The following is a 13,188-nucleotide window of genomic DNA, read 5'->3' as shown; positions in this document are numbered from 1 at the left end:
ACATTTTTAACTTAAATTTATTTTTTGTCTAATACATGAAAACATAAAATGTGTATGAATTTAATGTTTCTATACATGTCTACATTGTGAATGCTCAGTTCTGGGAAGTCTTATATAAGTGAACTAATCCAGGCAAAGGGTAAGTATCATATGATCTCATTTATATGTGAAATTAAAATAGTTTCTACTAGAATATATGTCATTTCTTAATAGGAAGAACATTCAAAATTCTCTTGTTTCATTGAACTGAGTTCACTGAACTACACAGTACATCCTCCTTATCTAGCAGACATTGCCAACCTCTGGCCTGTGGCCACATGTTCTGGCATAGGCATAAATGTGACCCAGTACATGGGAGGTGACAGTATCCTATCTCAGTATTAAAATGTTGGATGGCCCAATAGTCATCCTTCTGTGCAATGCATATCAGAACTTTTTATTCTTCTTTATCAACTACTGATCAACTTCTGTCTGTATTGCTCCTCACGCCAGCCTCTGGTAGCCATCTTTCTACTCTTGACCTGTGTAAGATCCCTGTTTTGGTTTCACATATGAATGAGATCATGTGATACTTGCCCTTTGCCTACATTAGTTCACTTACGTAAGGCTTTCCAGTTCACCCACAATGTCTCAGATTACTAGGCAGCAATGTTTTTTATTGCTCAGTAGTCTTCTGTTGTGTGTTTGGATCACATTTTCCTTATCTATTTATCAGCTGGTTGACTGTTCAGCTATCTGCACTTTCAGGCTTCTATGACTGGTGTTTCAAATAAAGATGGGGGAGGGGCAACGGTTTCTCGAATATTCATGTCTTTGGATGTATGCCCAAGGACTGGGATTTGGGGTCATACTGTGTGTCTGTTTTTATCTGTTTATTTACACTGATTGTGTGAGAACATAGACCCTTGAGTGTGCTTCTGTCTTTCCACCATGGGGGTTCCATGGATCAAACCCAGGTCGTCAGGTTTGTCAGCAAGTGCCTTCCTAGGAGCCTATTTTTAACTTTTGAGGCACTTCCATGTTCTTCCTGGTCTGGACTTGCTTACCCTCCCCCCAGCAGTACATGAGGAGTCCTGTTCCCCGAATCCTTGCCAGTGCTGGGCATCTTTGTACTTCTGGCTGGCGAAAGGTGGGATCCCACTGTAGCTTTAATTTACACGCACTGATAGGGATGTTGAGCATTTCTCATGTCTGTTGGCCATCTCCAAGTCTTCAATGAAGAAACCTATAAAACTTTCAATTAACATCTTAAAAGTGGCACAAACTGGTGACAGAGAAACAGAAGCCTCGCAGTACAAGCTTCCTGCAGCAGAGATCTCACCGACTAAGCCAGGGCTTCAGAGAAGTCTCGATCTTAATATTATTGTTCTGATTCCCACCTGAGGACTGAGCTGTTAGAAGACATGTTTTTTCATATCTGACCAGCAGTGCCTTATTCCTGCTCTCCTGTATAACTGATGCCTGTCACAACCTTGAATCATGTCTTGACCAAGAGGATGCAGCCCAGAGAGTCGTGTTCCCTACTCACTGTTAGCTGTTTCCTTCTATTAAGTCAGAGCTTCACCCCTGTCTTCTAGAGTCATGGTAGCTTCTGAGCATAGAAAGAAGGTTCTAAGATGAGATGAATTAGAGGCTGGGAAGATGGTCCAGTGGATGACGTGTTCATGACCTAATGATTGGGTTCTGGTTAAAGTTGGGTGGTCGTGGTGTAGTACCTGTGAACCCAGCACTCCAAAGACAGAGGCTGGAAGTCCCTGGGGTAGGCTGCCTAGCTAAGGTAGCCAAATCAGCAAACTCTGGTCCAGTGAGAGACTGCCTCAATCAGTGGAGTGTAGAGAAATGCAGGAAGACACCTTGGCATAAAGCTCTGGTTTCCACATGCATGTATGCACACACATGTGAACACATCACACACACTCACAATCACAAACACAAAAAGATAGATGAATGGACATAAAGACAAGGATTGATGCTTGGGAAAGTCTCAGCTGGGTGGAAAGACACCTCAGAAGATGAGGAAGCAGGGTGAGTTCAAATCTGACTGTAGGCAGGAGTCAGTTCTCTGCTTCTTGCTAAGGACACTGGCAGATCGCTCACATGGTCAGCGGTGTGTCTGCTGTGCTGCCCACAGGAAGCATCAAACAAGACAACCTTGGACAGTGGGGGAATTTATCTTGATGTGGAAGTGTCGTACGTGTTTGTGAGGAATGGTCTGCTGCAGGCAGTACCTAGGCAATTAGGGCAAGATAAAGTCAGCCTTCTGTCTAGAACAAGCTCCTTTTCTAGAAGGCTTTTATTATCATTTAATTCTGCATCTCAGTCTGTATAATGCTGTGAGTGTTATCTGCCTACATTGTACAGATGCTAAACCAGTTCTTTCATATTGGCAGTTGAAATGTTAGAACCTGTCAAACTGCCTCCTGTCCCTGGCAAATGTCCTGATCAGAAACTCAGTGGGGCTGACAGGTAGAGGCAGCTGTTTAGCCTGTAAAAGAATTGAGGAATTTCTTAAAGTGAAGTTGGACCAGTTCATAAGTAATGGTAGCTGAGATCCTGCGGATCTGAAGCTAGTTACATTTTTAAACTTGAGAAGCACGCCAGTCTAAACATCCTGACAGTTTCTGTTCAGAGACGTAGACCATATTGTAAAACTCATTTGCATTTACTCAATGGTACGTGTGTCAGAGTTTGTTAGACACTTTCTTGAATATATTATTTTGTGGCTATTCTTGTAGAAAGCTAACTTGTGTCTGTAAATAGTTTGGTTCGTGACATATAACTGAAGGGTTTGTACCTGGTGACACTTTGACATGTCTCTGTTTATTGTGGTTGGGCAAGTTGATTCAGTGCTGTAGAGTCTTAACTGTTCTAAGCACGTCAGGTCGTTGGCCCACCCATTCTGTAAGTCTAGGATGGGGCAATGAGTAATGTTTCAGAAGCTCCCTTAGGGATGATGATGTATGGTTGGAACTTAAAATCTTTATTACATTCTGTGTGTGTGTATGTGTATGAGTGTGTGTGTGTGTGTATGTGTGTGTGTGTGTGTGTGTGTGTGTGTCTGTGTGTCTGTGTGTGTGTGTGTGTGTGAAAGAGAGAGAGGGAGGGAGGGGATGGGAGAAGAGGATGGGTTTTACTTTGTAGCTCTAGCCACCCTAGAACTCACTGTGTAGACTAAGTTGGCCTGGAATTCACAGAGACCCATCTGCCTCTTATTTTAGAGTCTTAGAAAATCAATTTTGTCTTTCTAGTCTTCTCAACTGTGACTTGTGTTGCTGTTAACTTGTTTCATTGCTTTCTGGGCAGAATGCTATTTAACTTTGAGCCATGCTATTGTAAGTTTAGCTTTGTAACTTGATTATGCCAAAGGAAGTCTATTGTGTGCTGTGTTCTGCAGAGGCATGGATCTAGACCAGGCTTGTTGCTGAAATCCATAGCTTCAGGAGGAAATGTTCATGCCTTTCAGATCAAACACACTTTCAAGGAAGGGTTGCAGATGAGCAATACTGGCAGGGGGTTCCTTGTGCTATTTATTTTTTATGTGTAGACTTTATCACATGGAAACAATCCTTTCTTTTTTTTTTTTTTTTTTTTGCTACTTGATTTATTAGTTACTGAATGACCATGTATGTTAAAATCTTTTGGTTTCTAATTGTGTTGGTTTTTAAGTAATATACTTGGAAGTTGTGTTCTATTCTGATGAAACACAGTATAAATAAAAGGAGGAAGTGTGGGTTTTGGCTCACTGTTTCAGAGGTTTCAGATCATGGTCACTAGGCCCCATCACTGAGCCTTTGGGGCCTAAGACATGAGAGAAGGGGGCCGTGGAACAGAGCTGCGCTGTAGGCTTCTGTTTGCTTTTCTCCCCTTGAGGGCCCTTTGGAGTTTGTGTTGCCAGTATTTAGGGTGGGTCTTCTCCATGGACACGCCTCAGCTGTATACTCTGAAGTGTGTCTTACCAGTCTCCTGGGTATCTCTCAGTCCAATAAACTTGGCAAGTGAGATTAACCATAACAGATCATTTCAATTGAAATCTTATCATTAAGTAGGGACGCTCTATATTCCTAATAGTAAAATGGGCTTTTGTGTGTTTTTCATTATGTATTTTATTTGATATTAATAGTGCTGCAGGCTTGGGTTTGTTTTGAGAATTATTCATTGTTTTGAATGCTTTTATGTTAAGCTGTCGTATAAACAGAATCTTGCTGGGTTATATGAGGGAAGGGTTTTGGTTTGGGGATGGTTTTTCTTTTTTTTTAATATTAGATATATTTTATTTACATTTCAAATACTATCCCCTTTCCTGGTTTCTCCTTCATAACCCTATTCCATCTCCTCTTCCCCTGCTTCTATGAGGGTGTTGATACACCCCGTCCAGCTTCCCTGCCATGACATTCCCCTACACTGGGGCATCAAGCTTCTTCTCCTCCCATTAATAACCAACAAGGCCATCGCTGCTACATGTGTAGCTGGAGCCATGGATTGGTCCATGTGTACTCTTTGGATAGTGATTTAGTCCCCAGGAGCTCTGGTTGGTTGATATTGTTGTTCGTATGAGATTGCAAACCCCTTCAGCTCCTTCAGTATTTGTCATGCTCTGGTAGAGCCTCTCAGGACACAGCTCCTGTCAGCAGTATTGTCTGGGTTTGGTGGCTGTCTATGGGTTGGATGCCTAGGTTGGGCAGACTCTGAGTGGCATTTGTTTCAGTCTCTGCTCCAAACTTTGTCTCTGTATTTCCTCCTAAGAATATTTTTGTTCCTCCTTCTAAGAAGGACTTGTGTTTGAAAGTTGATTTTATTTGACATTCGAATGGCTACTCCAGCTTGTTTATTGGGACCATTTGCTTGGAAAATTTTTTTCCAGCCTTTTACTCTGAGGTAGTATCTGTCTTTGTCCCCGAAGTCTGTTTCCTGTATGCAGCAAAATGTTGGGTCCTCCTTAAGTATCCAGTCTGTTAGTCTATGTCTTTTTATTGGGGAATTGAGTCATTGATGTTGAGAGATATTAGGGACCAATGATTGTTATTTTTCCTTGTTTTTGTTGTTAAAGGTGTAATTATGTTTTTGTGGCTGTCTACTTTTGGGTTGGTTGAAAGAAGATTACTTTCTTGCTTTTTTTAGGATGTAGTTTCCCTCCTTGTGTTGGAGTTTTCCATTTATTATCCTTTGTAGGGCTGGATTTGTGGAAAGATACTGTATAAAATTGGTTTTGTCATGGAATATCTTGGTTTCTCTATCTATGTTAATTGAGAGTTTTGCTGGTATTTGTGTTCTCTTAGGATCTGTGTGACATCTGCCCGGGATCTTCTAGCTTTCATAGTCTCTATTGAGAAATCTGATGTGATTCTGATAGATCTGCCTTTGTATGTTACTTGGCCTTTTTCCCTTACTGCTTTTAATATTCTTTCTTTTTTTTTTGTATATTTGGTATTTTGACTATTATGTGATGGTTTCTTTTCTGGTTCATACTGTTTGGCACAACCTGTAGGCTTCTTATTTGTTTATGGGCATCTCTTTTGTTAGGTTTAGGAAGTTTTCTTTTATAAATTTGTTGAAGATAGTTTCTGGGCCCTTTAAGTTGGGAAGCTTTGCTCTCTTTTATGCCCATCATCTTCAGGTTTGACCATCTCATTGTATTCTGGATTTCCTGTATGTTTTGGGTTAGGAGCTTTTTGCATTTTGCATTTTTTTACTGTTGTTTCAATGTTTTCTATGGTATCTTCTGCCCCTGAGATTCTCTCTTCTATCTCTTGTATTCTGTTGGTGATGTTTGCGTCTTTGACTCCTGATCTCTTTCCTATGTTTTCTATTTCCAGGGTTGTCCTCCATTTTTTATTTCTTTGTTGTTTCTATTTTCATTTTTAGATCCTGGATGGCTTTGTTCAATTCCTTCATCTGTTTTGTTGATTTTTGTGTTTTCTCTTTAAGGGTTTCTACCTGTTTACCTGTGTTGTTCTGTATTTCTTTAAGGGAGTTATTTATGGCTATTTATTTATTTAATGTACATGAGTATGCTGTAGCTGTCTTCAGACACATGAACAGGTCATCAGATTACACTACAGATGGTTGTGAGCCACCATGTGGTTGCTGGGAATTGAACTCATGACCTTTGGAAGACCAGTCAGTGCTCTTAGCCAGTGAGCCATCTCTCCAGCCCTATTTATGACCTTCATATAGTCATCTAACATCATCATGAGTTGTGGTTTTAAATCAGAATCTTGCTTTTCTGGTGTGTTGGGGTATCCACAACTTGCTGTGGTGGGGAAACTGGGTTCAGATGATGTCAGCTGGTCTTGGTTTCTGTTGTTTAGGTTCTTGGACTTGCCTCTCAACATCTGCTTATTTCTGGTGTTAGCTGGTCTTGCTGATTCTGACAGTGAACCCTCCTGTGAGACCAGCTCCCTCCCAGTGGGGCCTTTGTACAGTGTGCTCCGGCACCAGGTCAGCTCCAGGCTCAGGTGGAAACCAGAAAGATCCTGTCCCAGACTGCTCCTGGGTTCCTGTGTCCTGAGGGCTCCAGGTGGGACCCTCAGAGCAGAAGTGGTGGTCTCACCTGTGCTCTCTGATGTGTCAGCCCTCCTGGGAGACCAGCACCCTCCCAGTGGGGTCTGTGTACAGAGTGCTTTGGCACCAGGTCAGCTTCAGGCACAGGTGGAAACTGGAATGTTTTTTCTTGTTTTATTTAGAGACATGATCTTTCTAAGTAGCCAAGTCTGGCCTTGAACTCAAGGCCATCCTGCCTCAGTTTCCTGACTGCTGTGAATTACAGATATAAATCACTGTACTGGCTAGTTTTGTATGAACTTGACTCAGGTGGAGTTATCATAGAGAAAGGAGCCTCAGTTGAGGAAATGCCTTCAGTGAGATACAACCGTAAGGCATTTTCTCAACTAGTGATCAAGGAGGGAGGGCCCAGCCCATTGTGGGTGGTGCCAGCTTTGGACTGGTTGACCTGGGTTCTATAAGAAAGCAGGCTGAGCAAGCCAGGGGAAGCAATCTAGTAAGCAACATCCCTCCATGGCTTCTGCATCAGCTCCTGCTTCCTGACCTGCTTGTGTCCCAGTCCTGACTTTCTTTGGTGATGAACAGCAATATGGAAATATAAGCTGAATAAACCCTTTCCTCCCCAACTTGCTTTTTGTTCATGATGTTTGTGCAGGAACAGAAACCCTGACAAAGACAATCACCATCCTCATCTCCTGTCATCTGGTCTCTTGCTTCATGATTTTTCTTTGATCACCTTGGTGTTTTGTTCACTTACCTGTTGCAGTGTGAATTCAATTGTGTCTTTTTCCTATTAATAGCTCCTTAAACAAATCTGGCATTATGTTTTGACCGATAGCTAGTATTATTTAGTATTATTTCATCTAAGAATATAGAATCAGGTGCTAGACTGATGTGTGCAAATGACTCAAGTGGCAAGAGAAACTGGTAGAATTTCTCTTGGGGATTATATAAAATAGAAACCTTACTCACTTAACACATGGCAAAAACTTGAAATGCTGTTGGCTGGGTATTTCTAAAGCAAGCGCTGTTAAGACCTCTCCTCTAAAACTGTGTTTTAACCTAGATTAAAATGCTGTCTCAGCATTCTCCTTTGGCAGGTCCAAATTTGTACACACACACACACACACACACACACACACACACACACACACACTGGTTGGAGGGTGGGGACAGAGCTTTACAGAATGTAAACCAGAAGAACAAAGATAAAAATGTCAAGGAAACTGGCTCTGATTTCATAGGACTGCACAGTTCAGACAGGTCTATACCGACCAATCACGCTCCACTCAGCGGAACAGACTGGGGCGTTCTTCCCTTAAGTGAGTGCCTAATAGCCTGTCTCTGAAGACAAGAAAGCCCTTTTAGAGGTTGATAGAGTCTTTTTCGTCTTTCCTTTATATGCTTTCAATTTCTGTCAGACACATGGAATAAATGCATTGATGATCTGTAAGGGAAAATATAGAAAAATGCCTTTTGTTTTGTTTTGTTTTGTTTTGTTTTTCTGAGGTTGTGTTTGGCTATCCTGGAACTCAGTCTGTACACTAGGCTGGCCTTGAACTCACAGATCTACCTGCCTTTGCCTCCTGAGTGGAAAATGCCTTTTAAATAAGAAAACATAGGTTGTGTGTGCTTTTATTTTATACTTAGCTGGGTTTTTTTCTTTTTGTTGTTTGTTTTATTCTATCTGTACTAGGGGAAGGTGTGGCTGATTGACTTTAATCCATTTGGGGAAGTCACAGACTCACTGTTGTTTACTTGGGAAGAGCTAACATCGGAGAATAACCTACGAGGTGAAGTCAGTGAAGGAGATGCTCAGGAGCAGGTAAGACCAACCACTTCAGTCTGTTCACTGCCTCCTTGACTGTGCGTAGTCAGAACCTGGACCACTAGGAAAGGGTCTAAGACACAGTTTTTCTTACCTTCCTTGCTGTCTCAGTGTTAAACAGGGTGGCTGTGTGGCTCAGTCCCTTACCTGGAAAGCTGAGTTTTTCTGCTTATTCTAGAACTTTCACCCTCACAGTGTCACCTCTGTCCTCATAATGACTGTCCTGGTCAGCTTTCATCTCAGTTGGTCCCAGGCTGGTTCCACTCCCTAGGCTCCTCTCCTCTTCCAGCTGTCGTAGTTCCTGCCTTCCTCTCAGCAGATCCTTTCAGTTCCTCTAGGAAGCAGAAACTACTCCGCCCAGTTGTCTGCAGAGCCTTGCCTGCCCTCCTAAGCCTTGCGCTGTCTGCTTTTCAGCCTCCTTTCTGTCTGTTCCTGTCCATTAAAGTTCAACCAAGTTCTTGAAGATCCCATTTTAATTTCTTTCCTTTAACCATATTTTTAACTCACTTACAGTCTTCTTTTCTCCCATGTTCACAGCTAGCCTTTCTTTAAATACATTTGTATTACCCTTTTCTACCCTTAAACGTAATAATACATGCTTGCCTGAGGATCCATAGACAAAGTTTATGGTTAAAGGAGAGGTAGAGGCGTGTGGAGTGGTAGCTGCAGTTAAGTTGCCCTTGCTGGAGTAAACAACCTCCTGGCCATGGTCACGCCCAGGCCGGAACCCTAAATAAGTCCAGCTGTGGAACTGCTGTAAGCGCTTCTGAGCTGTGTCTCAAGGCAGCCCGCTTCCCTTGTCCCTCGCCACCTGCCCCCCTCACTTTGTCAGCTGCTTTCCTCAGTCCTCTGGCAGCCAGCTTCTGTCCTACCACTCTTTAGACCCTGCCCTGCAAGCACCCTAAGTGACTTTTGACCTCTGGTGAGGGACACACAGCCCTTCTCTTAGTGGCATGCCCAGCAGGCACCTTCTTGCTCTTAAGCCATTTCTTCTCTGGAGACATACGCACTCTGTTTCTGCTTTCCTGGCTTCTTTGCCTTCATGAGGAGCATGTTGTACTTTGCTCGTCTTTCCATTTCTTCCATCGTTCCTCTGTCCTGAACCATCTCTGGTCTTTCCTTTGCACTTCTGAGTCAGATCAATGTTAACCTAATGCGGTCCTTGCCAAGCCACTCCAAGTACCTGTTGATGTGCTACACCCTGCACCGGACTCAGGTTTCCAAAGGCTGGCGTCTCCTGTCCTTGGCTTATCTGTGGAGCTGGCACAGTGCTAAACGCTGTTCATGTTTGTCATGTCAGCCAGTGAAGGGACTTTGTCACTGATGCCGTTTTGATGTTAGCCATTAAGTTGAAAGATGGAAAGAGGCCGTAAGTTAAGTAGGAGAGACACAGTTGTTGAACAGAAGTGGCTTTACAGGACTCATTTCCATGTGCACCATCTCTTATACGTGTAAATTATAAGAGGTTGGGATATTACAGCACGTGGTTCTGACTTCTTCCCCAGCACATGCCCTGCTTGTCCCTGGACTATAGGGACAAACACTTCCCTCTACTCCAGAAACCCTAGAAGCCCATTGCTGCTGGGAAGTCTGTGCTCCAGCTACCCCCAAAGGCTGCTGTGTGCCCAGATGTCCCTTAGTGAGGTCACCCTTCTAAAGACAATCCTTGTCGTTCATCATCTTAGCACGTTGCTCAGTTTTGTGTCTGTAACTCTTCTCACTGTGTGACACAGTCTGGCTCACGTTCTTGTCACTTACTGACCGTCTGTCTCCCAGTCTCACCACTTCTCATTCCCAGAAGAGGGTCCAGCACACAGCTGCTGATGCTTGTCGGGTGGTCAGTTTATCTGTGTAAGATGTGGCCACTTTCTAGGGCTTCCTGGTCCCAACGTATCCTAGTTCCTGTCTTGTCTTCCTCTGCTGGACATCAACCATCCTCTCCTTGGTAGCTTTGGGACTTGCTGTCTTCCTGCTCTGGTGCAGATGAGAACAATGGCATGGGGACTGTGCTAGTGTCATTCTTTCAGTTTGGAGAATAGACCTTCAAAGCAAAATGACAGACTTCCCCGTTTTCTGTGTGCAAAGGACTCTCCGGCTTTCCGTTGCACAGACAGTGAAGTCACGGTCCAGCCCAGCCCCTATCTGAGCTATGGGCTGCCCAAGGACTTCGTCGACCTCTCCACCGGGGAAGACGCTCACAAGCTCATAGATCTTCTTAAGCTGGTAACGTATACGGGAACTCATGTGCCTGTCATCTTTTCAGGTTGGGGTTCAGCTGTGCTTTGTGACACTTTCTTTCAGCCCTTGTCCCCCTGGACCTTTATTCTATGATTATAGATTAAAGAGTCACAATGAAGGAGTTAGGCTGCTTTATAAGTAACCAGAAACTATGAGCTGATGGAATGATTTATCATTGGGATGACAGAAGATACTTTTATGACACACAGTCATTTAGAAAAATCTGCATTCTGCTATCTTTGAACTGTGTATGTTGTTATGGGGCTCGAAGATCTAGTCTCTTCTGCTACCACATGGTAATTGTGAATGTGGGCTTGTGTGTTCCTATGTAATAAAGAGAAGAAAGTATTGAGATGCCAGAGGTTGTCACCAAGGAGTCAAGCTAGTCAAAGATCATCTTTCTATAATTTCTAGCTACACCTTTTGTGAGGACCTTTAGAAAGTTTCACTTTCAGAAAAAAAGAAAAAACAAAACAGTGGTCAGATTATACTTTTTCAACATATTCTTGTTTTCCTTTGACAGAAAAGAAATCAGCAAGAGGATGACTGAGTGCTTGGAAAATAAGTCAAGAGGGAAACAGCTACTCAGAGGCCTCGTATAGAACACAACTTCCCAGTGATGCAAACTAGGTGCAGATGGGTGGGCAGGATGCAAAATCATCAGCTTTTATATTCATGTATATTTACCTGGAGAAAGATGGAGGGCCTTTGGTACTTGTAAAAAATAATAACATAATAAATAGATCTTAAACATAAGGAAGCATACTGTGATGGTTTGTATATGGTTGGGCCATGAAGTGGTACTATTAGGAGGTGTAGCTTTGTTGGAGTAGGTGTGGCCCTGTGGGTGTGGGCTTTAATACCCCAGTCCTAGCTGCCTGGAAGCCAGTCTTTTGCTAGCAGCCTTCAGATGAAGATGTAGAACTCTCAGCTCCTCCTACACTATTCCTGCCTGAATGCTGCCATGTTCCTGCCTTGATGATAATGAACTGAACCTCTGAACCTGTAAGCCAGCCCCAATGAAATGTCCGTGTAAGAGTTGCCTTGGTCATGGTGTCTGTTCACAGTGGTAAAAGCCTAATTAAGACTCATACTGTTCTGAAAATAAAATAACTTTCTAAGAAATACTTGCTCTCTTATTCGTTCTATTTAGATCTGTCTATTTTTTTTTTGTTTCTATTCTTATACCTTTCAGGTAGGTGGCCACATTTATGATTTACAGAAATAGTAGGACATCGTGAGAGGAGGAAGAGAGCTTAACTGAAGTGGGAAGGGAGAGGGTATTAGATGTCATGTAAAAGGAGAGCAGATGTGAGCACTGGAGGAAAGAAAGGGAGCAACTTGGGTCAGAGGTTGGGGGTCGGGGGTTGAGGACGGTCTAGGGCACCGGGAAGGGGCTGACTGAGAGCAAAGTATAATGATCCTAAAGATCCGTATGTATGACGATATTGTGGTGAGACATGGCACTTTGTGTGCTGACCTAAGGATATGGGCCTTGTGAGAGAGCCTAACGAGTTTGAGGAGAGAGCTGACTCCTGCCAGTGGTCCTGACTTCCTGAGTTCTACATCCACAATATGATGACACACGGACATAGTAAGCAAAACATAAAATGCAATAAAATCAACTTTACTTTTCCATGTAAAAATTAAATATTGAAATAGGAAATTCATTAGAATAGGGATTATTTTTCTTGCCTTGAGAATTTCCCTACAATTTCCTTTGAGTTTAACTTCAGCTTGGGCACAGAACTACAAGGACAGGTAAGACATTTCTCACTATCAAGCCACCGAGACAGCTTCCATATGTAATAACACATATTAGTGACATTATCAGACTTGATTGTACTTTGGCTCTTTCAAAACTATATTGGACTCGAAGTTGATAGAACCACTGTTATCAAAAGTTCTTCTTTGTAGTAATTCTCTTCTTCCCTAAAGGAGCCTTTGTCTGCTCTGGACTCACTGACTGCCCAGGTGCCTGGAAGGAAGAGCCATTAGCTTCCCAGGCCGTGGGTCTGGTGTGCTGCCAAAACCATCATAATTGTTGCAGGTGTGCCTCAGCAAGAATGCTGGAGTAAAACGGATTCCCCCTACTAAGCTTGTAAGATATTATACGTAAGGACTTAAAGGGTTTGGTTGTTGTTTTATTTAGTTATCTTTATAGCATTACATGCTCAGCACTTGGCTTTCCAGTTCAACATATCACTGCCTTTAAAAATAATTGTTTGTGGTGAATGTGGGTTGAAGTGTTGTGCTTTAAAAAACCATTTACTTATTTATCTATTTTTATTGCTTAGGGGGTGCCACAACTATGTTAGAGGGAAATTAATGTTAGTGTTAGGAGTTCATTTAAATTTAGCTCTGGAAACTGGCTTTGTCAAAAGGTATTTTACTGGTTCAAAAAGATATCAGGGAGATGGTTCAGTGGGTGAGAACACTTACTGAAAACATAAGGGTGTCAGGAGCCATCTAGGAGAGGCTAAGGCCAGCAGATGTCTTTCCTGGAGATGGCCCACTGTTTTTTGCATGATCTGCATTAGGAAGAGGCTTGAGAAATGAAGACAAAGGGCACCGTAGGGAAATATTAGCTAAAAGTTCCATGGCATAGAGCTGGGCTGTCA

General features: G+C 42.8%; 1 protein-coding gene across 1 annotated transcript in view; it reads left to right on the top strand.

Annotated features, from left to right (window-relative positions):
* The window catches only part of CDC123 (cell division cycle 123), a 46,021-nt gene extending 34,366 nt beyond the window's left edge, over window positions 1-11,655 (top strand). Inside the window, exons 11-13 of the mRNA XM_080917737.1 lie at window positions 8,198-8,326; window positions 10,415-10,552; window positions 11,091-11,655. Of these exons, the coding sequence (XP_080773863.1) occupies window positions 8,198-8,326; window positions 10,415-10,552; window positions 11,091-11,117 (294 nt within the window). The 3' untranslated portion in view covers window positions 11,118-11,655. The remainder of the gene's footprint in view (window positions 1-8,197; window positions 8,327-10,414; window positions 10,553-11,090) is intronic.
* Window positions 11,656-13,188: the final 1,533 nt, after the last annotated feature.

Source organism: Micromys minutus (genome assembly GCF_963924665.1).
Source record: "Micromys minutus genome assembly, chromosome: 6".
In the NCBI taxonomy this organism is placed as follows: Eukaryota; Metazoa; Chordata; class Mammalia; order Rodentia; family Muridae; genus Micromys; species Micromys minutus.
The sequence above is the reverse complement of the archived record's forward strand: the minus strand, read 5'-3'. Positions and strand labels throughout refer to the sequence as shown.